We start from the raw sequence: 26,777 nt of genomic DNA, 5'->3' as shown, positions 1-26,777 counted from the left end.
ACTGCCATTTATATTTTTCACTGAGGCAGAAAAAGGATGACAGACACACACACACACACACACACACACACACTCCCAGTGGATTACACGCAACGCAACAGTCTGTAGGTTCTGTCTTGGGTGTGTGTATTTTAAAGGACAAAAACAATTGACGCACACCATTGACGTAGCAGCTGTACATTTAACTCACATGTCTGAAATATTGTGAATGGACTTTACATGTGCAACTGCCCATGTTAGGAGAGAAAAGAGAGCGATCGTGGAAATGGGGGGAAAAAAGAGAGTTTCAGAGTAGCTTAATACAGTAACTTAATCAGCTGTTCAAACACTAGTCCAGATATCTTCTAAAGGCAGGATGATCTACTTCAGATCCAGTACCATGGAGGATGGGTTCTCCAGATAAGACCTCCACAGGTTGGAGAAGCGACACATAGTGGCGCCGTCAATGATCCTGTGATCTGCAGACCAGCTCACGTACATGATGTGCGCTTTCACAACCTCGTCCTTGGCGTTGAAGCGGGGCAAAACCTGCACAGAGCAGCGAGAGAAGCAAATTGAAGGAAGCCGTGGTTCGTCATCTCCGTATTACTCCATGCTCGTTTTAAATGCGCAAGGATCGAAATGGACATTTACAAGTTACAAAATATCACTGACCTGGATTTTCCCGAGAGCGCCGATCGCAACCTCGGGTGGCAGAATCACTGGCTTTGCATAAGTGCCTCCGATCTGAAACATGAAAAGATTGTTGTGTGTAAAGAGTGGACCAGGGGTTACCAATTGATTAAAAAAAAAAAAGCTGCTGTGTAAAGTGTAAAGGTGTAAACATGTATTCGTACTGACAGATTTCTGTAAGGGCTTTTGGTTCGATGTACACGTGTACCGAATGCAATCCTTTTTACGTGTGGAACAGAGTTTAAATCGGAGTTCCCTCAGGAACATATTACGTGGCGGACCGGAAGTATATTTAGTCTCGTCCTCGCACTCTGAGCGCAGTGTCACCATTTATTTTTTATTATTGTTTACTTAAAAACATACACAACAATGTCAGTTATAAAAAAGAAACTAGAGTTAGCGCAGTGTCACTGTGGCCACTTACTCCGTATAGGAAAAATCCGATTTGTAGTGCGTTTTGTTTTGTACATGCGCAAAATTGTCGCCACTTCCTGTCTGACTGTTTTTAACGACAGTCTAACGCTACGGATTCTTTAGCGTTTTATGTCCAGCTTCAAGAATCTCTCTTGAAAGGAGAAGATCCTTACAATTCAGCATTTCAAAGAAGTGAATGAATGAAGACATTTGTTAAAAGATGCTGAAATAATTAGAACAGTTAAGTAGAAAATATTTTTGGAAAATTAAATATTAAATTTAAAACACACACACATCTGTATTACCCAAATGGGGTCTAATAAATAAATTATATATATATATATATATATATATATATATATATATATATATATATATATAAATTTAATTTAATCGGTATAATTTGTGCTAATTTAATTGAAAACTCAATTTAATCAACACAAGTGTATTGCGTTAATTTTAATTTTTACTATTTTATTTTTTATGTATATTACTTTTAATATTTTTTTAACTATTTTATATATTATGTAGCCAAAATTGTTTTTTAATTTAAAATTGTTGACATTTTTTACATTTTGATCTTTACAAATGTTAATAATAATAAACTGCATTGATCAAAAATGACAAGCAATTTTATGGTTTGCAGTTCTTTCCCGCTAATTGAACTGAAACTGAACCGAACAGTAATTTAAAAAGAACCGAGGCACCGTGAATTGTTTACCGTTACACCCCTAGTGCTGTGGTATAAATCACTCACTGAGCCTATGTTGGAGATTGTGAACGTTCCTCCGGTTAGATCCGGCGTGCCAAGTTGCCCGGATACTCCCAAAACCTGCAGTCGATTGAGCTCCATGGCGATTTCATACACACTGAGCATCTGTACATTCTTTACATTGGGCACCAGTAAGCCCTGAGGTGTATCCATGGCCAGACCGATGTTGTGTGAAGCCTGCGGACAAAATTCAAGGCGACGTATACAAACGCTTTATTCCAAGTCACCATTGAAACATCATATATTCATTTTTTTTTTTTATCTGACCTTGTAGGTAATATTTTGGCACGCTTCATCCAGGGAGGAGTTCAGGATCGGGTAATGATGGAGAGCAAGTGAGGCTGCCTATAGACAATCCAAAACCAAACAATCCTCATTCAATTCATTTGTAATGCATTTCACTCGGATTAATGCTCAGGGAACCAGTGGTGTTACCTTGATGAAGAACGGCATGTAGCTAAGCTTTACTCCTCGAGACTCGGCCACGTTTCTCAGCTCGGCGCGCAGACGCACCAGCTGGCTCAGGTCCACTTCGTCCTTATAGCCGAAGTGTGGGATCTTCAGAGCTGCGGTCATCGTCTTCACCATGGCCTTGTGGAAACCTGGGTTAAAGTGATAGAACAGCGTTTTATAATAATACTGATTTAAGCGACTTTCAACTGAGCAGTGGAGGGGCCTTCATTAGATGTGGATTAAGAAAAAAAAAAACGCCCTTCTATTACCTGTTGGCCATGTTTCATGTCTCTGTGACTCACAGTTTGATTGATTTAAAATCAGAAAAATAATCCCAACAGTTACAATAGGATTCCAGCACCTTTGATACATTTAACATCTGCACTTTACTGAAATATTTCCATTTGGAGAGAATTTACTTTAACTTCGTTTCATGGTCAAATATTTTAACTTTATATTCAACTACATTTAGTAAAAGCAGTTGTTCCTTTTTATTTATTACCAGATAAAAACTTAACTGGTCAATCACACAGGAATCCACCGATCAGTCTTGTGCCAAAACTGATAATAGAAGCATTAAAGCCATAATAAATAATAGTACTTTGAATACTTGAGTACAGATAAAGGCAAATACTTTTGTACTTTTACTAAAGTAAAATTTTAAAGGGAGCACTTTCACTTTTACTGGAGTCATATTTCACAGAGTGTAACTCAAGTACATCGTTTGTGTACTTTGTCCACCACTGAAAACGAAAAAAATAAAAAAATACATACATAGATACACATCAGTTTGAGTCAGAGGGGTCATATGGGGTCATATTGGACCGAAATGTGTTTGAGTGTGAGTTAAGGTTATATTATTATAATGTTACAATGCTGTAGTTTACTATAGTAATTATATTAATTTATTGTACCTAGACATTATTTATTTGATTATTTTCTTGAACAGCACTGTGCTGATAGCAGTGCCGGCTACAGAGTAGATCACAGGTTCATGTACTACCTAGCAACATACCCTTAAGCGGCTCGGTGCGGTCTTTGCCTGTGAACACCGGCCTTGGGATGGCAGGTATTGGAGAGCTCAGAGGCTTCATCTCTTTAGGCTTGGCAGCTGGAGGAGGTGTTGGAGGAGGAGGCTGAATCTCATGGAAGGGGGTCGGGGGTAGGATGGCTCCTGTCTGCTTGGCTATGAAGTTCAGGATGTCCTCTTTGAGAATGCGCCCGTCCTTTCCGGTCCCGACTACTTCGACGAGCTTGATCTACCAGGATATGAGATTTGATACAAAATGAGATCAAATTCCAGGCTGATCTCAAATCTTTCAGTTCTCTCACCCACCACAAGTACAACAAAAGGTAACCATGGAAAGAAACCCCACTCCAGTGAACTATGCAAAGTTGTCAGGTTTAAAGGGATGCCTGGCTCTGGAACTGACAGAAACCCCCCACAAAGCAAGCACTGTAACAAACGGTCATCAATCATGTCCCTGTTTTATTGTCTTTTATTGCAGCCATTCAGTCCACCAGCTTTAGGACCTGGAGCACAGGCAGCATGCACACTAACACAATTCTCTCTTTACACTATCCTTGATTTGTAGCAAAAATCTTTGCTAAAGCTGACAATAATAATAATTTGTATTACCGGTGTGTTAACCTGGAATAATTCAAACGCAATAATAAACATTAGTATTTAGATTACGCAAGCTCTTCAGAAAACACAGCCTATACATGACCCAGTCACAGCACTTACACACATCAAAGACCAAGCTGATCAACAACTTCATACTGCAGCAAGTTAATATTTGATATTTTATTTCCCTGTTTCCTGATGTGATATTATATTTCATGCTTTTGTTATACTTTATGTGTCAGGCAATACAATGTTATGTTGGCACTGCTTTCATGCTTTTACACTGTACTTTTTTTTTTATTTTATTAAAATGGACTCCATTGGTTTTTGTTAATTAATCAGCATTGATAGTTGATTGCTGGAACTATTAGCAAAAATCAAAACTGATTTTTGCTGATTTTCCGGCTTCTGGTCTGCTGTCATTACGAGAGCGGCCTCTAGAGGCGAATCACTGACACCACACGCTGTTAGTTTTTAGGAGTGAGAACACGCACTGCACGGAGAGCGCTGTATTTTATTTCTTATTCATAATTTAAAATATATAATTGTATATTAACTTTAATATTATTACATTTTTTATAATATTAATATGTTCATATTAATTTCATTTAGCAAATTTTCATGATTCAGGAAAGGTTTTTTTTTTTTTTTACTTTTTTGTAATAAAGTTCAGCACTATTTTACACGGAGTGTTGTATTTGTTAGTATTTTTATCCAGCATCCATTTTAAAAACTTTCGGGTGATTAACAGGTTATTGGCAAGTATGATCCAACCTAGCTACAGCATCAGTAAAATCCACTCTCGGTCGACCTCTACTTCTAATACTCAATTTGTATTTGGCTCAGATTTGGCATAATTGTAGTCAATAAGATCAATCTGAAAGGACGGAAGGCAACAGATGCTCGTTTTTGGTTTAATGAGATGAGTGCATTCACTTTGTCTGGAAAAAGGACATTTTGCGATGTCTAAGTCTAAGCAAAAATGTTAATAAAACTATTGGCAACCCAAAAGGTCCCACAGATATCACAAGCCTACAACATTGCGCTAAATAATCAATTGTTATATATTACTACAATTTTTAAAAACTTGCTTTTGACAGTTGTACAAGGCTTGAATTGAATTATGCATAAAAATAGATTTATATATTAGAATCCTACACTCATAAAGCATGTTAAATCAAATGGAGATTATGAAGATTATTCACTGTTCCATACACAGATCTGTATAAATTAATTTGGGTGCAAATACTTTTATAGAGAGAAATAAAAAATAAAAATGATTCCAAGCCAAATATCTTGTAACCTGAATATTATTAACTCACATTGTTTTCCATGGCTATGCGTCGCACTGCAGGTGTGGCCTGTGTCTTGTGGCCTTTAATGTCCTGGTGAGTGTGTTCTTCCTGCGACACTGCTGGCGCTTCCATCACATCCTCCTCCGGAGCAACAGCTACAGGAGAAAAAGATGCTAAACTGACTGACATGAGAAAAGGATACAATTCAACACCGTACCTTTATCAAATTGGATTGTGCCGTGAATTTAAAATCAGATACACAATTAATTTAGTTTAGTGCTCATTAAATGCAAACACACCTTAAGGTGTGTTTTTTTTTTGTTGTTGGACTCTTACCATGTCCTCCGTCGGTTTCGATATCAACAAGAGGCGTGCCTACGGTTGCAGTAGAATCGACATCGTAATAAAGTTTGCGGACGACTCCGTCGTATCGGCTGGTGATGGTAACTGATGCTTTGTCGCTCTGCACCTCACAGATACTGTCAAACTGAGACACTCTGTCACCTTCCTTCACATACCTTACACAGAAGAAAAAAAAAAGATAAAAAAAAAAGATGACGATTTTATCATTAAGAATGCTGCCCCCTGTTGGTGGGTGTAGGTTTGACAGACATCAGCAAAACTTACCATTCTTTTACAGTCACCTCCATAATTCCTTCCCCAATATCCGAAAGCTTGAACGGTACAATTGGTCTTGCTGCAGCTAAATTAGGAAACAGAAATGCAGGTTGAAAAAAATTATGCGACACGTGGAAAGTATTGACCTGAAACATGGAAGAAATAAAAAATTGCGAAAATGTCCTGTCCTGTTACAGTTTTTTCTCAGTTGCGTCGGAGCGTTTTTCAGATCAGAAATGAAATTCTCAAAACTACTTGTTCAGCCATATCATGGAGTCACTTCTCATTGCAAATTGCAAATGTTTTGGTTCATTCATTTAATTTGATTGGGTACAATTTTCTGCTGTTTCCAATGTTATCAATTGTTTGTCATGTCGATCAGAATATATCAAACTGAATAATCTTTTTGAAATGAATAAATCTTGAATTTCTTAAATGAAGGTGTGTGTGTGGCATCAAGATCAATCAACTAGTTCTCTAAAATGGGTCAAATGTAAATCACGCAATTAGAAACACGGATTTACAATTTCTGAAAACGGATGAATAACCAGGAAACGAACGAACACTAGTACAGTACAGTAAAAGTGTGAATCCAGAATCAATATCCCACATACAGTAATGTGTACATTTGTGCTGTTGAAATTCATAGATGTCGTACAGAAGAAATTCAGCCTTGTAAATCCAAAGCGAGGTTTACCTCAGGAAACACTGAAACCGTGCGCCATCATACTGACAACACGACTGAACATTTTCACGATCTTGTTTGTGAACAATGACTCTTCATTCTGATGGGAATGAGATGTTCTTTGACACAAATACTTACTTTTGAGAGATGAACTAAGGATTTGAAGAAAAGTACAGACTTTTGCAAGAAGTACAGACTTTAGCAATATGTCGTGCTGTTTGTACAAATTGTTTTGACAAATGCACTTACTGATCTGCAAATATGAAGGATTAATCGAGAAATGCTCCAAATGCTGATTTTTGGGTAAAAAAAAAAAAAATACATATGTAATTTGGCTTAGAAGATTGAACTCTGAAACTTACCACAGCTGGTGCGGAAAAATCTGTGCTGATGCAAAGTGTTGCTGGAGTACACATGGTGTGTGTGTGGAACAGAAAGTGCTTGGAGTCGTGAGTAACAGCACTTGTGCAGATGCTGGACGGAGACCTGAAACAGAAGAAAAAATATATATATACTGTGTACTTGTACTAACTGCTGTGTATTTGCACTGGATATATATGTATTGTGCTGCTGCACTGTTGTGTAGCACAAAGTTCCTGAAGAAACCACAGATCATTCCAAGCACCCAAGTAACAGGACAGTGACCCCAAACACATCACTAGGTTAGAGTGATGGAGTGCTGCATTAGATGACCGAGCCGCCATGATCACCCAATCCAAATCAAGTTAAAATGGTTTGGAATGAGGTCAAGTCAAGTCAAGAGGCTTTTATTGTCATTTCTACTATACACAGTTGTACACGGTGCACAGTAAAAATGAGACTACGTTCCTTCGGAACTCTGGTGCTACACTAAGCAACATAGCTACAACACAACACAAAGCTACATAAAGTGCATCGAGTGCAGACAAAAAACAGTACAGACAGACAGACAACACAAAACAAGACAAAAAAAACAAATATAGTGCCGACCAGTAAACCTAAAATCTATACCAGGGAGTGAGTATAACCAGAACAATGTAGTGCAAAAAACAGCAGCAGTCAAGAGGTGCAAAAGACAGCATGTAAACAGTATAACAGTATAATACAGTCAGAGGTGCAAAAAAACAGCAGTAAGAGAGTGGTACGGTCAAGTATGAATAATAATAAATAAATAAATGGTGGTGGAATGGATTGAGATGGGTAATGAATGTGTGTTAAGTGTTTAGTCCAGGTTGTACAGTTCGGTAACACACATTTGAGTGTGTGGGTGTGTGTGAGTGAGTGTGTGTGAGTTCGTTTCAGTTCTTTGTGTTGAGAATCCTGATGGCTTGAGGAAAGAAACTGTTGCACAGTCTTGATGTGGTGGCCCGAATGCTTCGGAACTGCTTTGGAACTTTTCCTGATGGCAGGAGAGTAAAAAGTGTGTGTGATGTGTGTGTGTGGTCATCCACAATGCTGTTTGCTTTGCGGATGCAGTGTGTGGTGTAAATGTCCATGATAGAGGGGAGAGAAACTGCTTGTTGGTTTTTTTTTCTTCCTTATTTTATTCTTGTGTTCATGCTTGTGTTTATGCTCTATGTGAAATACGGTTTCACTAATTATAAACATACATTTGCATAAAGCATCCATATTTGTCCATGTGCATTTTGATTACTGCATTAAAAACTTAAAAAATTTATTTAAGGTACGTTTAGAACAGATAAAAATGTGTGATTAAGTTGCGATTGATCACAATAAAATATTGTAATCAATCGACAGCCCTAAAAACTAAAAAAAGGAGCATTAAATTTTTTCACAAACCTTCCATCGTTTGGCCTATTTGATCTGTTTCTTCACCATTACACTGACTCAGTTGATTAGGTAAACAATGTTTGATAGCAACAGTTTTTCTCTGTCCGAGTTACACAATAAATCTGACATATGCAACCAGTTAACAGATCTAATATTCACATACATTTCCCTGTGAATCTCCCAGATGAAGGTCAGTTTTAAACCATCCAAGAGTTTAATGTTTAACATTAAACTTAGCATTAAAAACTCTGACTCAATGACAAACAAGTCATTTATCAAGGCGACAACTGATGGTACCTGTTTATATAACAACTAGTTTTTAACTAATTAATCAGTTAATCATAAATATAATAATAATGTGTCAGGCAGCCATTCATGCAGTGGTATGCAAAATCATGATCCTACTAAACAGCTACTTCAATTAGGGAACAATATTCGGCAATCAAATATTTATTTATCAATCACTGGACACGTTTATTACCTTCACCACCTTCTTCCATATGGATCAATTTTCTGTTCGACAAGTCTGAGCAAACTACTGAGTAGACACCGCGCATTTTTATGATGTCATCATGTAGGTTTCTTACAAAGTATTTGACAGTATTTGAAAAACTACAACAATACAAAGGACTAAGGAAATTTAATACAACATATGATACAATTTTCATCAACCCCCTCAAATACAAATAACAAAATCCTATTTTATAATTGACATACATGCATAAATACTACCCACCTCTGGGTAATACGTAAAGACAACTGACTTTATAGGATCCAGCCACCTTGGGGATGTACATATACAAAGAACGCATATGACCTGCATTTACCTGTTTTTATAGAGTTATGTTTGACAAAGTTTTCTAGCTAACTTCTTCACCTTACTAATGAAATGTATGCAAACTGTGCCCATTGCATTACATTGCATTACATTACAAGAGAAGCTAAGCCACCTGAGCCTCCAGTCCACCTCCACTAGTACCGGCTAGTTACTAGCAGACTTAGCATTTGGTCCTTGACTTACCTATTTGTTTGTTTTCTTCCTTTTCTGATCAAACTCTCTTTTATTAATCACATGCTTATCCTTACTTCTCCTAAACCTATGCCTGTGCATGCATTATCAAGATTATCACATATAAATTCACCCACCAGGCGTCTCATAAACGCGAATGAGCTCCTGACTGTAATGAAGGCCGCCATTTTTCCTCCTACATAGACGTGGATTTCCGGATGTGACGCACTCACACGCCCCAGTTAACGGACCAATCAGAACGATTCATATGCGGCTATTGAGAAAACGTTATAAAGTTATGGAGTCGTTTTTATTTCTAGTTTTTTCTCTATATATATATAAAACGTTTTACTGATGAATTGGGAGAAATATTTATTTGGGTGTAGATTGTTTTGTATGTGACAAATCCAATGTCCTAACTAGATCAACACTATTGATGCTATTTTTTATTATTGTTTAGTTTTTATTATTCATCTTGAAAAACTGCAAAACAATGCCAGGTTTACAAACTAAAGTTAAATATTACAAAATTGTTCTATATCAAACAGTGAAAAAAATATTGTCTTTTTCGGTTTATGTCAAAGTCATATCAACCAAACAGAACCTCTTTGTATGACAAAGAGAAACTCTGTGTGAGAATACACAAATAAAGATGAAGAAAAAAAATCCTTCCAAAACAAAGCGGTATGTGCACAACCCCAGAAGGTACCTGGGGTCAACAGTGCAAAGTAATGGAGAGTGTGTTAGAGAAGTGAAGAAAAGAGTGCAGGCAGGGTGGAGTGGGTGGAGAAGAGTGATAGCAGAAGTAATTTGTGATAGAAGGGTATCTGTGAGAGTAAAATGGAAAGTTTATAGGACTGTGGTGAGACCTGAGATGTTGTATTGTTTAGAGACAGTGGTATTGAGTAAAAGACAGGAGGAGGAGCTGGAGGTAGCAGAGCTGAAGATGTTGAGGTTTTCGTTGGGAGTGATGAGAATGGACAAATTTGAAATGAGTTTATTAGAGGGACAGCGCATGTAGGACGTTTTGGAGACAAGGTGATGGAGGCGAGATTGAGATGGTTTGGACATGTGCAGGGGAGGGACACGGTGTATATCAGTAGGAGAATGCTGAGGATGGAGCCACCAGGAAGAAGGAAAAGATGAAGACCAAGGAGGAGGTTTATGGATGTGGTGAGGGATGACATGCAGGTAGTTGGGTTGAAAGAGGTAGATGTAGAGGACAGGGGGGTATGGAGACGGATGATCCGCTGTGGCGACCCCAATGGGAGAAGACGAAAGAAGAAGAAGTAGAAGAAGAAAAGGATAGAAGAGATTAAGTATTTCATTAAAGATACATTCTTAACCAGATGGAGTGGCCAAAATTCAGACAGTTCCAATACTAGTTTCAAAAGGATGATCGGTAGACAGAGAGACCTGCAATCTAGCTGAGTTATTAAGAAGCAACATAACTCCATAAAGAATGGCATCCGTTACAACAGCAAACTCACGTGGTGTGACAGGTATTTTAAATGTAGAAAGATACTGAGAGTAAGAGAACAGGTGACCATTAGAACTGATTAATTGAGATACCAACCTACTATTATTATTTAATCAATCTGGAAAAAACATCTACTTATTTTTGTAAAGAATGTCTTGGTTGTTCCAGATATAGTAGCATTATAGGATAGGATAGGATTAAAATCTCTTTCTTTCCTATAACCACTTCTTTCTTATACCTTCTCGATTTTGCTAAATTGCTGCCAAAAAGCCTAACACACTTTCCCACTTCATGTTTGAGTAACCAGTTTGAGCCAAATTGCTTTACACTTGGAGCTTTCACCCAGTAGTCCTGAATCAGGACTACTGTCATACGTAAGCAGAAAAGAGTTGATTTTCCAATAAGAGGTTCTAGCAGCTGCATTTATCTGTCCTGTGAAAAGCGGAGTATGTAGAAGAATGGCATGGTGATCTGTTAACGTGGAAGGAAGAATACTTAATGAAACATTATAGTGTGGAACAAGCCAGTAATCTAATTGAGAACGCCTGGCCCCCATGTATATGATTTCGTGTTTGGAAACTTCTCCTTTCAAATATAAATTAAATTAAACTTCTCTATGAACATTTCCAATTTGGTTTTAAGAGATGCATGCTGTCTAGGGGGAAATCTATCCAGGTTATTATCAGGAACAATATTAAAATCTCCACCAATAAAAATGAGAGCATCTGGATTTGTGTTAAGTCATAAGAGGATGTTTTCTCCAATCTCTTCCAGCAGCATGTCATTTTCTGGAGAGGTGTTGCAACCATGAATATTTACCAATATCACAAAAATGGTAGTAAAACCAATAAAAGAAAGTGCCGCTTAGAATCAGTGTAATTGTGTAAAACAGACCGAGCAAAAAGTTTTTTTTTTTCATTATCATTACCCCAAAGTGCTCTGAGCCATCCAAACATCATTGCCCCACTGGTGTTTCCAGAAAGTGATGTCATTACTAATGGATTGAGACTTCTGAAAGAAGAGAAAAAAGGTAGTCAGTCTACCATGTTACTATTCCTTTGTTGTAAATTTTGTTTTTACAATTTACAGAAGCTATTATTTTTCTGTTGGATACTGTTTTGTTACTTTGTCTCCTGGGTAAATTTCATATTCACAAAGCCAGAGCTGTTTATTGTAAAACCAATTAAAGATTATTCTCCTCTGATATTAATTTCCTTATTACTTCCCTTAGGTACATGTCAAAAGCTTTAAACTAAAGCCTTAAACTAATACTATTCTTGAATCCATTATTAGAAACCTTTAATGTCTTACAATAACAAAAGTGTACCTTTCTATGCTTTTGTATTTTGTATTTTGTATTGTTAAATTCTTGTTTGCAATAAAAACAAACGAACAAACAAACAAACCAACAAACAAAGAGTGTCCAGATTGGATTGAACACAGAGAATTAGTATCTTTGTACATTTGCTTAAGGAAAAATGCACCTTGAAAAATAAATAGGTTTACCAAAAAATTAAATGTCCTTTTGGTTTTCAGCAAAGTATGGCAATTAAACGCATGCGCACTTAACGTCCTCGCATTTTTTTGCGCACGCGCAGTAGGGTCCAAGTCGTGCGAGCGATATTGGCAGTTGAACGCATGCGCCTTAGCTTCCTTGCGGATCCTCCTCGAGTCTGCCAGTTATACGCATGCGCAGTCTCTTTCTATCAGTTTGCGTGTGAGAGGGGACTAGTTGCGGGCAGTTAGCGAGTCAGCTAATCTACATCCGTATCAGCGGAACTCAAGGAAGATTTTATTACAAATAAGTTTACTTTCGGTTTACTTCAAAGTAAGCATTAGTTAGTAGAGTTTAACCGACTACTGCTTACTTATAGGTCCTGGGTTTCCTTGGGCGCAGTGGAGTGTCGGGAAGTTTGGCGGTTTTATCCCCCGCATTGTTTGGGAACCGGTATATATTAGCTTGCAAGCTAACTTTGGCCATTGAGTTGAGTGGAGCTCGGTTTTCTAGCGGTTCGCAGAGGTTTGCGTATCTTCTGCTCTCAGGAGCTGTTTGTTATCATACCCCAAAGTCTGTGAAAGAAAATAATATTCGTAGTATTCGTTGGATTTCTTCAAAAATGGCCGCAAAGGCGCTCGAGATGGACGGAAGTGTAATGGAAGGGGTGAGTAAACTAGACCACCACCACCACTACTATAGCTTCTTCATTTAGGGATTTTATTCATCAATTATTTATTGTCTAAAACAAATACGATGATTGAGTCTGGAAAATCTTTAATATCGTCCTATTTTTGTGTCTCTTTTTTCCACTCAGGGCGGACAGATCCTCAGGGTTTCAGCTGCACTCAGTTGTATCCAAGGCTCTTCTCTGAAAATCAACAAAATCCGGGCAGGAAGGAGCACTCCTGGTTTAAGGTCTGAATTACATTTTTTTTAAATAGATAACTAAATATGTTTGTTTTTACCATATTTAATGCGTCTATCTATTTTCCGAGTCTCTCTTGGGAAGCCCTCATCCCCCTCCCTACCTCCTGAATCCTGAAACAAAGCCAAGTTTGCTTGTTGGAGTCAGACCTCCATCCAAGAGCCTAAGTTGACCCTCGGGCTGAAACGTTATTATGACCTGGTGGTACATTTATTTGTTTATAACATCTCAGGACACTTTTTAATGCTGTAACGTGTCTGCATTCATCTCTGAACTGTAGTGGTGAAAGGAGGCCTTTGTTAGATCTTCACACTAGCACATGGCCACATGAGCTCGAAGACTTTCCTCACATCGGAACGAAGTTTGTTTGTTTACATGAACGACCAAGAAGGATGCGGGCTTTGAAAAACTTTTATCGACTATAACCAAATACATCACTCAATTGAATTTTTGGCCTGTTCAGATATGACCGCACATTGAAAACAACATTTGGGTATCCTGTATACTTCTGTATATTTGTGATTTTTGTTTTAACAAGAATGGGACATGTATCTCCTCAATTTCTGAAAAGACCTAAATGGCTGACACATGTTCCTGTTGGTTTTGTGGTTTGTTAATACTAAATAAATGTCATTATTTACATATTTAGATCCAAGAGATAGAAAACCTGAAGCAAATTTCTAGTGCAATTAGATATCGCTATAAATATTTTTAAACTATGGCTTTTATATCTGGCTTGATTGGAGTTGCGTTTATCTCCTCATCTTCTTTGGTTCCATGTAGAGGTGGGTGATGTAAAAAATGCTGTACGGTTAATATGATACACTATATGCATTATGATATATACATATATTTAAAAAAAAGCAGTTTTGCCTTTTTAAAAATTGGACCAATAAGTAAAAGGTACATTTTGCAATTTTACAAAGTTCAAGATGCACAAATTTTGTACTAATCAACAGGCCACAATTTACAACGTAGAGCCACTAGTCAATCGTTTTTATTGTTTTCCTACACACCTGCTTTGATTGTAATTGTTAATACCTTCGAGGGTAACCACCAACTGTCCCCGTTCAAATCAGTGTCATTTTAACTTCTTTTCTGTAAGAGTTTTATGACTTTTTGAAAATCTTGATCATAGTTTCAGTATTGTCATATGGCACAGGTCTAAGTCGTTTTGTATATAAATGCGTAGGTCTGTCGTGAACGCTTACATGGTGTGTACAGTTAGATACAGACAGCAACAGCAGGGAATATGAAAGTCGTTGCTATTGTTCACCGTGTCTCCCCCCACTCCCCTCACTAGGCCTCAGCATCTGTCAGGCTTGGAGCTGTTGAGGGACATGTGTGATGGGAATCTGGAGGGAGCTACTGTGGGATCCTCAGAGATCACACTGACTCCCGGGAAGCTCAAGTGCGGCAGTTACATCGCTGATCCGCAGACTGCTGGGTAAGAATGTGTTTTTTTGTTTGGTTTTTGTTTTTCTTTCCTTCATAGCATCTCAAATAAAATTATTGTCCACAGGAAAAACTAAAAGCCAGGAACTCCACCCTTTTTATCATCAAAGTTATTATATCTATAATTATAGTATTTTTTTCTGCTTTAAAAATTTTCAGTCTTATTTAAAAAATACTTTCTCTAAAAATACAATTTCTTTCCATTTTTGTTCTATTTTTCCTTTTTTGTTTATTTATCAATTGCTTATTTTCCCTCAGTTCCTTGTCTAATTAATTGTTTCTTCAATACCCCCCAATCTCATTAATATTATAATACATTATATTGATTATTATTAAACATTTTTAAACTACAGTCAGATGCTGTGTTTTGTAGGAGTGTCGGACTTCTGCTGCAGATCTCGCTGCCTTGTGCGCTGTTCACTGGGGACCTTCAGAGCTCTGCTTAAAAGGAGGAACCAACGCTGAGATGGCTCCACAGATCGATTACACACTGAAGGTCTTAGGGAATTTATTTTTATCTGCTACTTCATTTTTTTTTCCCCCTAACACTTCTTGGACCTCATCTATTACTTACCACCTTCTTCATTTGTTACTTATTGTTTTTCTTTCCCTAGTACTTAATCATCTGTTTCTTTCCCATCTTTATCTACCTTTCTACATTGCCTTTTATTTGCTGTTCATGCGACGTTTGTTTGGAATCAGATGATATTGATGATAGCATTTCAAACTTTTTGACTATGTATTGTAATGTTATTTAATTTGATGATTTATTTGAATTTCCTCAAATATAATTTCCAGTTCTGTGGATAAAGTATTGCAAAATGAAAATGTTCGGGTTTTTTGTACATGTTCTTATATTTTATATTTCTGTTATTAGGTATTTAAACCCATCTTGGAGAGATTTGGAGTTCAGTTCGACTGTGACTTAAGGATGAGGTAAAAAAAAAAAAAGTATATATATATTTAATTAATTAATAAATAAAGGGAAATACTTGTTATTAACAGCTCACAGTTTATATTTATGTACCTTGTATCCAGTTTTCTATATTTTGGTTTTTAATTACCTTTTCACTCCATTTTGTACTGTAACTCAGTTTGATTTTGTGTTTGCAGAGGTTATTACCCCAAGGGTGGTGGAGAAGTGGTGGTAAAGGTGAACCCTGTGAAAGAGCTGAGCCCCATCAACATGACAGATAGAGGTACCATCACAAAGATCTACGGTCGGGCCTTCGTGGCTGGAGTGCTGCCTTTCAAGGTACAATACATGTTTGTGTTTATTATTTAATATAGTGTTAAGTTAGACACTACAGCACTACTTTTTTACTTTCAGAAAATATTCTTCAAGGAATTGTTTGACTTTTTCAAAAATGTACATTTACGTACTAGGCTTTGTGGAGTTAAATAGGAATACAGTTTACAAACTAAAAGTGTAGTCTTTCAGCAATGTGGAAAGACACCTGTAATGATTAAAAGTAACAAAGTGCACTGAGGTGGGTGGTGGCCAATTCACAACACTTAATAAATATCAGATGGTAGTAAAATCCTGCAATAACTTGAATAACTTTTCTCACCATGGAAATTTGGTTTTCACCTTGTGGGTTGTGCCCTCTATCGTTCAAACTGTGCAATTACATCTGATGCCTAATTAATCGAAGAAAAAAAGTGTATAATGTTTTCTAATACAACGTTAAATTTGTAATAGTATTAAGAAATTTTGTTGCGACAGTTAAAGTTTTAGTTTCGCATTAAATTAACCCCAATTAACGTGAATATTATATTTTTTACACTTTTGCATGATAGAACTTGGTTCGTGACTCCTGTATATTTTGATGTGTAAAGTCTGGTTTAAACGGTTCTTGTCCTTAGCTGGCGAAGGACATGTCCGCTGCAGCCGTGCGCACCATCCGGAAAGAGATCAAAGATCTTTACATCAACATACAGTCTCTGCAAGAGAAGGACAAGGCCTGTGGAAACGGAAATGGCATCATGTAATTGTTTTTTAAAAGGAAAGAATATATTTCCTCATCATTTTACACTTATGCTTATGGGATGTGATTTGTGTCTCTTCCTCCACCCAGAATCATTGCAGAGTCCTCCACCGGCTGTATTTTTGCTGGTTCATCTCTTGGAAAGAAAGGTGAGCACTTTTTTGCAGTAAAGCTGGAACAGTTGTTTATTTTTATTTGGTAATTCATCAATTTTTCTTTGTGCCCAGTTGGCAGGTTATTTTCTCAAAGAAGTAATGAAAAACTAAAAACAGCAAATTTCTATAAATGTCCAAATCATAGGAGAGTCTGGTGTATTTGGTTTTTTTTTGTCCCTCAGGTGTTTATGCAGATAAAGTTGGGATTGAGGCAGCTGAGATGCTCCTGAGGAACATCAGGCACAACGGCTGTGTAGATGAGTTTTTGCAAGACCAGGTCAGGATTTCAGACACACACACACACTTTGTTAGTCCAAGATGGTGAAATCTAAATATTTCATCTTTACTTCTGCATCCTTTTTTTTATATTTCATCATTTTGCTGCATTTACATTTAAATTTATGGCATTTGACAGATGCCTTTATCCAGAGCCACTTACAGTTTTCAGTTATACTGCTGAGAAGTTGTGTTGTGGGCCTTGCTCAAGTGCCCAATGCTCAGTCTGCTTGGTTTTGCTCGGATTTGAACTCATGATCTTCTGTTCAGAAGTCCAAAATCACATCCTTGGAACTACCATTAACTTGTGCTCATATTTTAAAGCCTACTGGCAAACTGCTTGCTCTTCTAACATGGCTTGACAGAAAAATCTAAAAAAGGGACTACAGCATCTTCCAACATGAGTGATATAAAACTTAGCATTAGGAGATGATCTGGTAGAAACAAACAGTTATTGTTCCCGATTGATTCATATTTTTAAAACAAAATGTCTGTGTTGACATCGATGAGGACTGCTACTGAAAATGTCTGTACAATAACTATGCAAATTTTACTCACCCCTATTTTTAAAACGTGCCCTATATTCATTTCTGTTTTCTTAACCACTGTTTTTACAGCTGATTGTCTTCATGGCCTTGGCTAACGGAACGTCCCGGATGCGCACAGGACCGATCACTTTACACACACAGACTGCCATCCATGTAGCAGAGCAGCTCACTAAGGTAATGACGTCCCTGTTATTAAAAAAAAAGAAAAAGGGTTTTCTTTAGCTTACAACAATGATGTTTCAGCTGGTGGTGTCTCGTCTCTCTGCTAAAGTAGATGTTTTTGCTTTTTGGTTCAGTAATTGAAGAATTATTTATTAATTTGATATTACATGTCAATTTATGGTTGAAATTTGTTACCAATATTTATTTAGTCGTGGAAAGTTGAATAGTTTGAAGGGGAGAAGTGTCATATGTACTACTTTTAAAATGCGTTTATATTAAATGCTTATTAGAAATCGATCAAACACGTTATTTTTTTTCAGCTTTGGTCTGTTGAAACAACCTTTGATTTAGCGTGTAAGCAGGGTTTTAGAGCAACCAACAGGTTGTGGAGAATGTGGAGGATTGAGCCGCAAGGCAGGAGGAAAAGCAGGTGTATGTGGTTTATGGATGTGGTGAGCGATGACATGCAAGTGGTTTGTTTGAAAGAGGCAGATGAGAAGGACAGTAATATGGAGATGGTTGATCCTCTGTAGCAACAAAAACAGGTGTTTGGTTTCTCCATTGAGTTAAGCTGTAGACACTAGAAACGGTATTCATGCACCCTTCCTTCATATATTAGGTCGAAGCAACACTAAAAGTGTGAATGCATTGTCTCTAATTCCAGGCCAAGTTTGCCATACACAGAGCAGACGACGAACACGCCAACAACGACACCTACATCGTCGAGTGCCAGGGCGTGGTGCCACCAACTCCAACCTGTGAGCTCGCTTTCGGCGCGCCGACGGAGGTCATGTAGCAGAAACACACTACTGTAACCGACCGGACGGCGCGAATGCCGTTCTCGTCCCAGCGTTTCTCTTCGTGCTTCCACATGGAACGGCCGCTTCATTAGTCTTTGAGCCGACCCAGAGTCGGTCCGCTTTGGTTCATGCTTTTTATAATAATCTCCCGTTTCTCAAATGACTTTTGTTGCTCAGGGTATTGCCTTACACTGTAACCGAGCGTCGTGTGTCCTAGGAGCTCTTTCGCATTAAAGATTAGTTGGTTAGAATCTTCAGTATTTAACCAGACACTACTATTTTCTTTTTCAATCCACTTCACTCTTTGGTGTGCTAAACAAGAGCCTTAAAGAAACGGTAATTCCACAATTTCAATCAGAACAAGGTTCAAATCCTGATCATGTGCATGGAGCTAGGAATATGTATGTCACCAGTAATTATAGTGCACTGTGTGTACATGGAGCTAAACGAAATGGTTTGCTGTTCCTGAACAAAACAAAAATTGATGTAGCTGCTTTGCCTTTTTGTTTTTTATATTTTTTTGTAAATTATTTAAGTTGATGAAACACCATGAGCGGTGTTTTTTTTTTTTGTTTTGTTTTTTTTTTCGTTTTTTTAAGCTCTCTCTTTAGCTTTATTTGATTTGTAATGTGGTGGTCTGGGCGGAGTCCCTTAAAAATGGTCAATTAGTTATTTTTTTTCCCCTTGTTTGTTTTTTCTTATATTTTTTGTAGTGCTTACTACTTTATTTATGAGAAGGGATTATACCTGGTGATGTTTGTTTGCCACTTTTTTCTTTCTTTTTTTTTTTTTTTTTTGCTTCACTGTAGGTGACAATGACCTCTATTTACTTTAAGATATTTTTGAAAGAGAAAAGATCACAATAAAATGGTTGAGAATATAGTTGTTTAAATGTGTTCTGTGTGTTCTATAACGTCTATAAAGTCACTATGGGCTGTAATAGAAATATAAGTAACGGTGAAATTCTCCAGTGGTCATTTATTTGATAAATCGTATCGTTTATCAATTTGTATGTTGTGGAGTATATGAGAAACAAGTTACTTCCTGTCTTGACTTATGTTGTAGTAGCTATAAAGTCATTCTCTCACTAGCTTCTCTTTTTTCCCTCTCAGCTGATGCTAATAAGAAACAATAACACAGTTTGTGATGTAACCCAGAAACTGAAAAGCATCTCTCTAATTGAGTGGTCTTATACAAATGACAATGTATTGAGGCGAGTGCATGAATGTCAGAGCTGCCGTTATTAAAATCCGACCAATCAGAAGTCGACAGTGCTGTGGTAACTAGTTTTAGGGGACATTTGTGAAGGCTGTTGCTCTTACCACGGGCCTCTTTGTGTTTTAAAGGGGTTGATAGTGCAGTTACCCCAAGCAGATGGAAGAACAATGGTGTGAACAGAAGAAAGGAACAAATTTGCATAGAGCCCTTGGGTCTGGGAAGGGCGCATCAATAAATGAGTGAGATGTTCAGTGGGGGTGGGAGAGAGTCGCCTCTACGCTATCTTCACCATCCAGTCGAATCAGATCTGCTCTCTATCCCTGGGAAGAGCTGAACAGCAGTGTGGGGGGTAAAATAACTTTACAGCCAATAAAAGTACGAAAATAAATGCATGAGAGTAACCTGAGTTACAGGAACTTTAGGTGTAAAGTTTGTTTATTAAACAATTTGTGTTTGTGATTAAATTTTTTGCTTCTTTTTTTTACTACATAGATTTTACAACACTGATATATTTATTTTCATGTGGTAGATTGCCAGAAAATATTTTCATGTTATTTTTTGAAAAGGGAATTATGTGTTTTGCTACACAAGAGCTTTCCCTCATGGTTAATTTATTTTTAATTTCTTTTACATTTAGGGCATTCGATTTGATCACATTTTTACGTCATGCATTTACCTGAATTCATATCTGCAATTATGTAATGACGTAGTGAAATTCATCCATGCATGTTAAAATAAATAATCTAGTCTAATGGGGGGGTGGGGTCAGTCTGTAACAGAAAATTACATGGGCCGGAATTTATACTTTTATTAAGCAGACAAATAAGCATTACTTTTCAAGAGATAGCTAGGATATTAAAGGACCATTATTACCATCATAATGGGGGTGTGTCTAACAAATAATTAGGCTATGTTAATAACTACATCTCAACCGATAGTGGATTTTACCGATACTGAGAGATAATTTGCCGATAACTGGTTAATCATTAGTCTTTTAAATAGATGCTGGATACTAAAACGAACATAACACTCTATGTAAAATAGTATTGAACTTTATTACGAAGAAAACCTACTGAATCATTAAAATGTGCCAAATGAAATAAATATAAATATCTAATCACTAATAAATTTATTATAGCTTTCACTAGCCAACATGTAAAAGAACAAAATAAAAAATAAAAAAACATGGCGTCAGTGAGTCACCTCTAGAGGCCACTCTCGTATCTATCTATCTATCTATCTATCTATCTATCTATCTATCTATCTATCTATCTATCTATCTATCTATCTATCTATCTATCTGTCTACCTATCTATTTATCTGTCTGTCTGTCTGTCTGTCTGTCTGTGCATCCTTATACCTGTCTAGACAGGACAAGAACAAGGGAAAGTACAGTTTTGTTCTGAGAGTGTAGATTGAGTGATTGGAGTTTACTGGTGGTTTACTTATTCGCTGGATTCAGAGTGAATATCACTCACTGAACATCACACACTTTGGCTCGTCTATGGGTTTTCCATGATGTCAGAGCCAAAGTATCGAATCATCTATAAAGCACACAAGCAAGCATTGAGAAAAAGAGCTGCACATGGCAATAAAGGTTTTCTGGAGCTCAACACCTCAACAAAACTGCATGACAAGCATCTGAACACACCAGCATTAAACTGTGGTCGTACTTTGAATCTTAGATGGACAGATCATTTAGTCCAGATGCCAGACAAAGACTGAAATTCACACCTCTGCACCTGAACATGCGTAACCGGAGCCTCATGTGAGGAAACCTGAGTGGGTCACGTGAGCCAAATCTCCACTATTCTGTTCCACTGGTGCACACTATGTCCCCACAGACCCAGTGTACCACAGTCTTTTAGTGTATCAGCCCATCCAAGTTTCCAGAAGCTGGACAGAGCATAGAGCATTGCAGAGAGTCCCGATCCACAATCCTTTTTGTTTTTTGCTGACGTTGAAAGGCATGTCAGACGCTGCATCCTGGAGAGCCCAGGAGAACAGTGAGTGCAGTGAGGCAGCATCCACTGTGCAAAAGCTCTGGATTTCTTTAATATCAGGTAAGACCGATCCTGTTATTTTATTCTGTGCATAATTGTGAATGTGTGACTTGCCTTGGGGTGATCACGTCCTCACCCCTTTACAAACACACCCCCATTCAGTCTAGGGTACAGTGGGGGTGTGTTATCGTCACACACATCACCAAGAGTTCTTTATTCATTTTAGAGAAGTGAAATAACTGGTTTTAAATATCGATATAGTCAAACAAACAAACAAACAGACCGGTAAGCAGGCGGGCTGGTGTGAGGGAGGGTAGGCAGACGGAGGGACAGACAAATAGAGGGATATATATATATATATATATATATATATATATATATATATATATATATATATATATATATATACAGTGAGGGAAATAAATATTTGAACACCCTGCTATTTTGCAAGTTCTCCCACTTTAAAATCATGGGGGGGTCTGAAATTGTCATCGTAGGTGCATGTCCACTGTGAGAGACATAATCTAAAAAAAAATCCAGAAATCACAATGTATGATTTTTTTAACTATTTATTTGTATGATACAGCTGCAAATAAGTATTTGAACACCTGAGGAAGTCAATGTTAATATTTGGTACAGTAGCCTTTGTTTGCAATTACAGAGGTCAAACGTTTCCTGTAGTTTTTCACCAGGTTTGCACACACTGCAGGAGGGATTTTGGCCTCCTCCACACAGATCTTCTCTAGATCAGTCAGGTTTCTGGCCTGTCACTGAGAAACACGGAGTTTGAGCTCCCTCCAAAGATTCTCTATTGGGTTTAGGCCTGGAGACTGGCTAGGCCACGCCAGAACCTTGATATGCTTATTACAGAGCCACTCCTTGGTTATCCTGGCTGTGTGCTTGGTCATTGTCATGTTGGAAGACCCAGCCTCGACCCATCTTCAATGCTCTAACTGAGGGAAGGAGGTTGTTCCCAAAATCTCGCAATACATGGCCCCGGTCATCCTCTCCTTAATACAGTGCAGTCGCCCTGTCCCATGTGCAGAAAAACACTCCCAAAGCATGATGCTACCACCCCCATGCTTCACAGTAGGGATGGTGTTCTTGGGATGGTACTCATCATTCTTCTTCCTCCAAACACGTTTAGTGGAATTATGACCCAAAAGTTCTATTTTGGTCTCATCTGACCACATGACTTTCTCCCATGACTCCTCTGGATCATCCAAATGGTCATTGGCAAACTTAAGACGTGCCTGGACATGTGCTGGTTTAAGCAGGGGAACCTTCCTTGCCATGCATGATTTTAAACCATGACGTCTTAGTGTATTACCAACAGTAACCTTGGAAACAGTGGTCCCAGTTCTTTTCAGGTCATTGACCAGCTCCTCCTGTGTAGTTCTGGGCTGATTTCTCACCTTCCTTAGGATCATTGAGACCCCACGGTGAGATCTTGCATGGAGCCCCAGTCCGAGGAGATTGACAGTCATGTTTAGCTTCTTCCATTTTCTAATGATTGCTCCAACAGTGGACCTTTTTTCACCAAGCTGCTTGGCAATTTCTCCGTAGCCCTTTCCAGCCTTGTGGAGGTGTACAATTTTGTCTCTAGTGTCTTTGGACAGCTCTTTGGTCTTGGCCATGTTAGTAGTTGGATTCTTACTGATTGTGTAGGGTGGACAGGTGTCTTTATGCAGCTAACGACCTCAGACAGGTGCATCTAATTTAGGACAATAATTGTAGTGGAGGTGGACATTTTAAAGGCAGACTAACAGGTCTTTGAGGGTCAGAATTCTAGCTGATAGACAGGTGTTCAAATACTTATTTGCAGCTGTACAAATAAATAGTTAAAAAATCATACATTGTGATTTCTGGATTTTTTTTTTAGATTATGTCTCTCACAGTGGACATGCGCCTATGATGACAATTTCAGACCCCTCCATGATTTTTAAGTGGGAGAACTTGCAAAATAGCAGGGTGTTCAAATAATTATTTCCTCACTGTATATATATATATATATATATATATATATATATATATATATACACACACACACACACACACACACACATATATAGACAGGCAGGCAGGCAGACAGACAGACAGACAGACAGACAGATAGATAGATAGATAGACAGACAGACAGACAGATAGATAGACAAACAGACAAGCAACAGTGTTAAGTAAAGCAAATTTAATTTAAATGTGTATTATAAATGAAATAAAACTAAAAACATAAAACACTTATTAAACAAACAAAAAACAAACCATATGCAGGTTCATGGCGTGTGAATGAAAAGCTCTGAAAAGAGTGATGAAAAACGTCCAATGTCTCACTGGCACCCAACCATTTGACATCACCACAGTAGATGTCAGCACAGAGCACACAACATCATCAAGGACTCTTCACAGCCCAGTCACTAACTGTTGTTCTTCCAACCATGAGGAGATACAGAAAAAACAGACAGGAACCAGCAGGTTCAGAGGCAACCTTCCACCCCTAACTATCATTTTACACTTCACTGATAGAACAATGATGTTTTACTGAAGTACTGATGTTTTTTGAATCATCCTTAATATTTGCAAACCAGTAAGTGCATTTCTCAAAACAATTTGTATAAACAGCACAACACATTGGATTTCTTGCAAAAGCCTGTACTTTTCTTAAAATCCTTAGTTCATCGAGTCTTTTTGTTATTGTTCACCAACAAGATCGTCTAAATGTTCAGTCATGTTGTCAGTACGACGTTTCAGTATTTCCCAATGTAAACTATGGGCTTTATTGCAGTGACTGAAAATGCACAAGGCTGATTTTGCATTTATGAGTTTCAACAGCACAATTAGAGGGACAGCACATGTAGGATGTTTTGGAGACAAGGTGAGGGAGGCGAGATTGAGATGGTTTGGACATGTGCAGAGGAGGGACATGGGGTATATCAGTAGGAGAATGCTGAGAATGGAGCCACCAGGAGGGAGGAAAAGAGGAAGGCCAAAGAGGAGGTTTATGGATGTGGTGAGGGAAGACATGCAGGTGGTTGGGGTAAAAGAGGCAGATATAGAGGACAGGGGGGTGTGGAGATAGCTGATCCACTGTGGTGACCCCTAATGGGAAAAGCTGAAAGAAGAAGAAGAACAGCACCTTTTTTTTTTAAAATTTGATTACACATTTGATTTATTTTTGCTTGCAAACGACCAGGCAGGATTCACACTTTTTGTAATAGTGTCTGTTCATTTCCTGGTTGTTCATTAGAAAATGTAATTCGGAGTTTTGCTCTGTCTGTATCTGCTCACCAATTGAAGGTTAACGAGATTCATCTGACCGTCGTAATAAGCATTTCACTTCATGTCGTACCCTGAATGTATGTGTATGTGACAAATAAAATTTGATTTGATTTGACATATTTTAGAGAACTAGTTAGTTATTGGTTGATCTGAACATCCCTCTATCACTGAAATTCCAGATTCATCCGCACAATTCATCAATTCAAGTCACATTTACAAATGAAAAAGTTGATTGGAAATTTTAGATGACAGATTGTTTTTTTGCATTCAATGAATTATGCAATGAGCTGATGCCTAAATGTTTTGGGGTTATGACTATTCGGGTAGTACAATGTTACACAATTTATTACATTCAAAGCACAAAAGCATTCGCAATTTGATCAAAGCAACGAGAAGGGCTTTTTATGATGTGCACAAGTGACTACAGGATGTGGAGGCTGAACAAAAGTAGTTTTGAGAAAATCTGTAATGTCCAATGTCAATGCATTATAGTTCCATCGTCATTAATGTGAACTGTTCATGCTAAATGAAGTCCCAAACCATTGTAGCAGATGTTTATATTGATTCGAATATAAATACATCCTTATAGTTCTTGAGCTGCTCAGTAGCTGGATGGTTCACGTTGCTGCGTTGCTTTCTGGGTTTTTGTTTAGCAGGCTGAGTGCTGCCTGTGTTCTGATTGGACAGGAGGTGGACACGTGACGCCCCTTTAACGGTAGTGCGAGGATTTTTTTTCTCACTCTTACGAGGGAGGGACGAGAGAGAGAGAGATTTCAGAAGAGCTCGGCTTAGTTTGGACTGCTGAAGAAACTCGGGTTTTTGCTTTCAGGGGACGGATTTGGTTGGGTTTTATAGAGTTTTACACACGATTATGGAGTCGAAAGTGGCCGCTGCGCGCGCTCCATTCATTGCCGTTTGTCGTTAGCGTGTTAGCATCGCGGTGCGTAAGTTGTGTGCAGAAGAACGCGAATTAATATGTCAAAAATAACCGTGGATTCAGTTGAGAAGTGTTTGTGATTTGTTTTCCTCAATTGTAATGTTATTTATTCTAAACAATTAAATATATATATAGCGATAAGTTTGCGTGCAAGAGGAGGAGGGAGGGGTGCGCGGGTGCGCGCGAACGCGAAAGCTGCAGGAGCTCGAGACTTCGGGGAAAAAAAAAAAACAACCCAAACAAACAAAAGCCCATATGACCTGAGAGCACCTGGAGCGCATGGACGTGATCTTGTCTTCAGAAATGGCTGATGATCATGATTTAATAGGAGCTTCGGAATTTATTAAAGGTACCTTCTTGAATATTAATTTACCTTTGATTATTAAATTAGATTTTCTTTGCATGCGGTAAGTTTTTTTTTATTATATATGCTAATGGATAGAGGCAACCCCTAAAACACCCATGCGGCTTTACCACTCCATGTTTTATTAGGTTCTGATGTAATATAGTATTATTTACACTTTAACAGCGCCTGCTTCAGCTGAGAGCAACTGCGTAGAGCTAATCGCAGTCCTACCTGTCCAAATAAACATCCATATAAACCCAAATACATTAGACAGGTCATATTCTTTTGCTGTCTTTTCCCTCCCCAGATCGCCTCTATTTCGCCACACTGAGAAGCAAACCAAAGAGTACAGCGAACACGCATTATTTCTGCACAGATGATGAGTTTGTGTATGA

General features: G+C 38.0%; 3 protein-coding genes across 7 annotated transcripts in view; 2 read left to right on the top strand and 1 right to left on the bottom strand.

Moving 5' to 3' along the window:
* Positions 1-103: 103 nt before the first annotated feature.
* dbt (dihydrolipoamide branched chain transacylase E2) lies at positions 104-9,542 on the bottom strand. Its single transcript, XM_046857537.1, has 11 exons — positions 9,453-9,542; positions 6,899-7,022; positions 5,861-5,936; positions 5,570-5,751; positions 5,261-5,388; positions 3,327-3,570; positions 2,294-2,460; positions 2,126-2,203; positions 1,844-2,035; positions 655-726; positions 104-528 (listed from the first exon to the last, which is right to left on the bottom strand). The coding sequence occupies exons 1-11, from the start codon at positions 9,501-9,503 to the stop codon at positions 361-363; spliced, it is 1,482 nt and encodes a 493-aa protein (XP_046713493.1). The 5' UTR covers positions 9,504-9,542; the 3' UTR covers positions 104-360.
* Positions 9,543-12,493: 2,951 nt separating this feature from the next.
* On the top strand, positions 12,494-19,484 carry rtca (RNA 3'-terminal phosphate cyclase). The gene is given in 12 exon segments (XM_046857542.1): positions 12,494-12,957; positions 13,108-13,208; positions 14,522-14,665; positions 15,047-15,093; positions 15,096-15,169; positions 15,551-15,609; positions 15,787-15,928; positions 16,540-16,661; positions 16,752-16,810; positions 16,999-17,093; positions 17,710-17,814; positions 18,467-19,484. Coding segments are annotated over 12 exon segments (1,125 nt in total). The 5' UTR covers positions 12,494-12,912; the 3' UTR covers positions 18,599-19,484.
* Positions 19,485-25,851: 6,367 nt separating this feature from the next.
* cdc14ab (cell division cycle 14Ab) overlaps positions 25,852-26,777 on the top strand; it is a 45,394-nt gene continuing 44,468 nt past the window's right edge. For 4 of the 5 annotated variants that reach the window (XM_046857530.1, XM_046857528.1, XM_046857527.1 and 1 more), the window contains exons 1-2: positions 25,852-26,385; positions 26,690-26,777. The exon at positions 26,690-26,777 is cut by the window's right edge and continues 3 nt beyond it. In XM_046857530.1, coding sequence (XP_046713486.1) covers positions 26,316-26,385; positions 26,690-26,777 — 158 coding nt within the window. In that variant the 5' untranslated portion in view covers positions 25,852-26,315. The remainder of the gene's footprint in view (positions 26,386-26,689) is intronic. The other variant, XM_046857529.1, reaches the window with a different exon arrangement.

This window comes from Silurus meridionalis, chromosome 9 (assembly GCF_014805685.1).
Source record: "Silurus meridionalis isolate SWU-2019-XX chromosome 9, ASM1480568v1, whole genome shotgun sequence".
In the NCBI taxonomy this organism is placed as follows: Eukaryota; Metazoa; Chordata; class Actinopteri; order Siluriformes; family Siluridae; genus Silurus; species Silurus meridionalis.
The sequence above is the reverse complement of the archived record's forward strand: the minus strand, read 5'-3'. Positions and strand labels throughout refer to the sequence as shown.

Bases quoted from the DNA above. Each gene is read 5' to 3' on its own strand.
- dbt (XM_046857537.1), bottom strand. From the start codon at position 9,503: ATGGCGGCCTTCATTACAGTCAGGAGCTCATTCGCGTTTATGAGACGC. The intron at 5,937-6,898 runs GTAAGTTTCAGA...TTCCTAATTTAG, and splicing joins ATTTTTCCGCACCAGCTGTG to CTGCAGCAAGACCAATTGTA. The intron at 2,036-2,125 runs GTCAGATAAAAA...TTTTGTCCGCAG, and splicing joins GCCAAAATATTACCTACAAG to GCTTCACACAACATCGGTCT.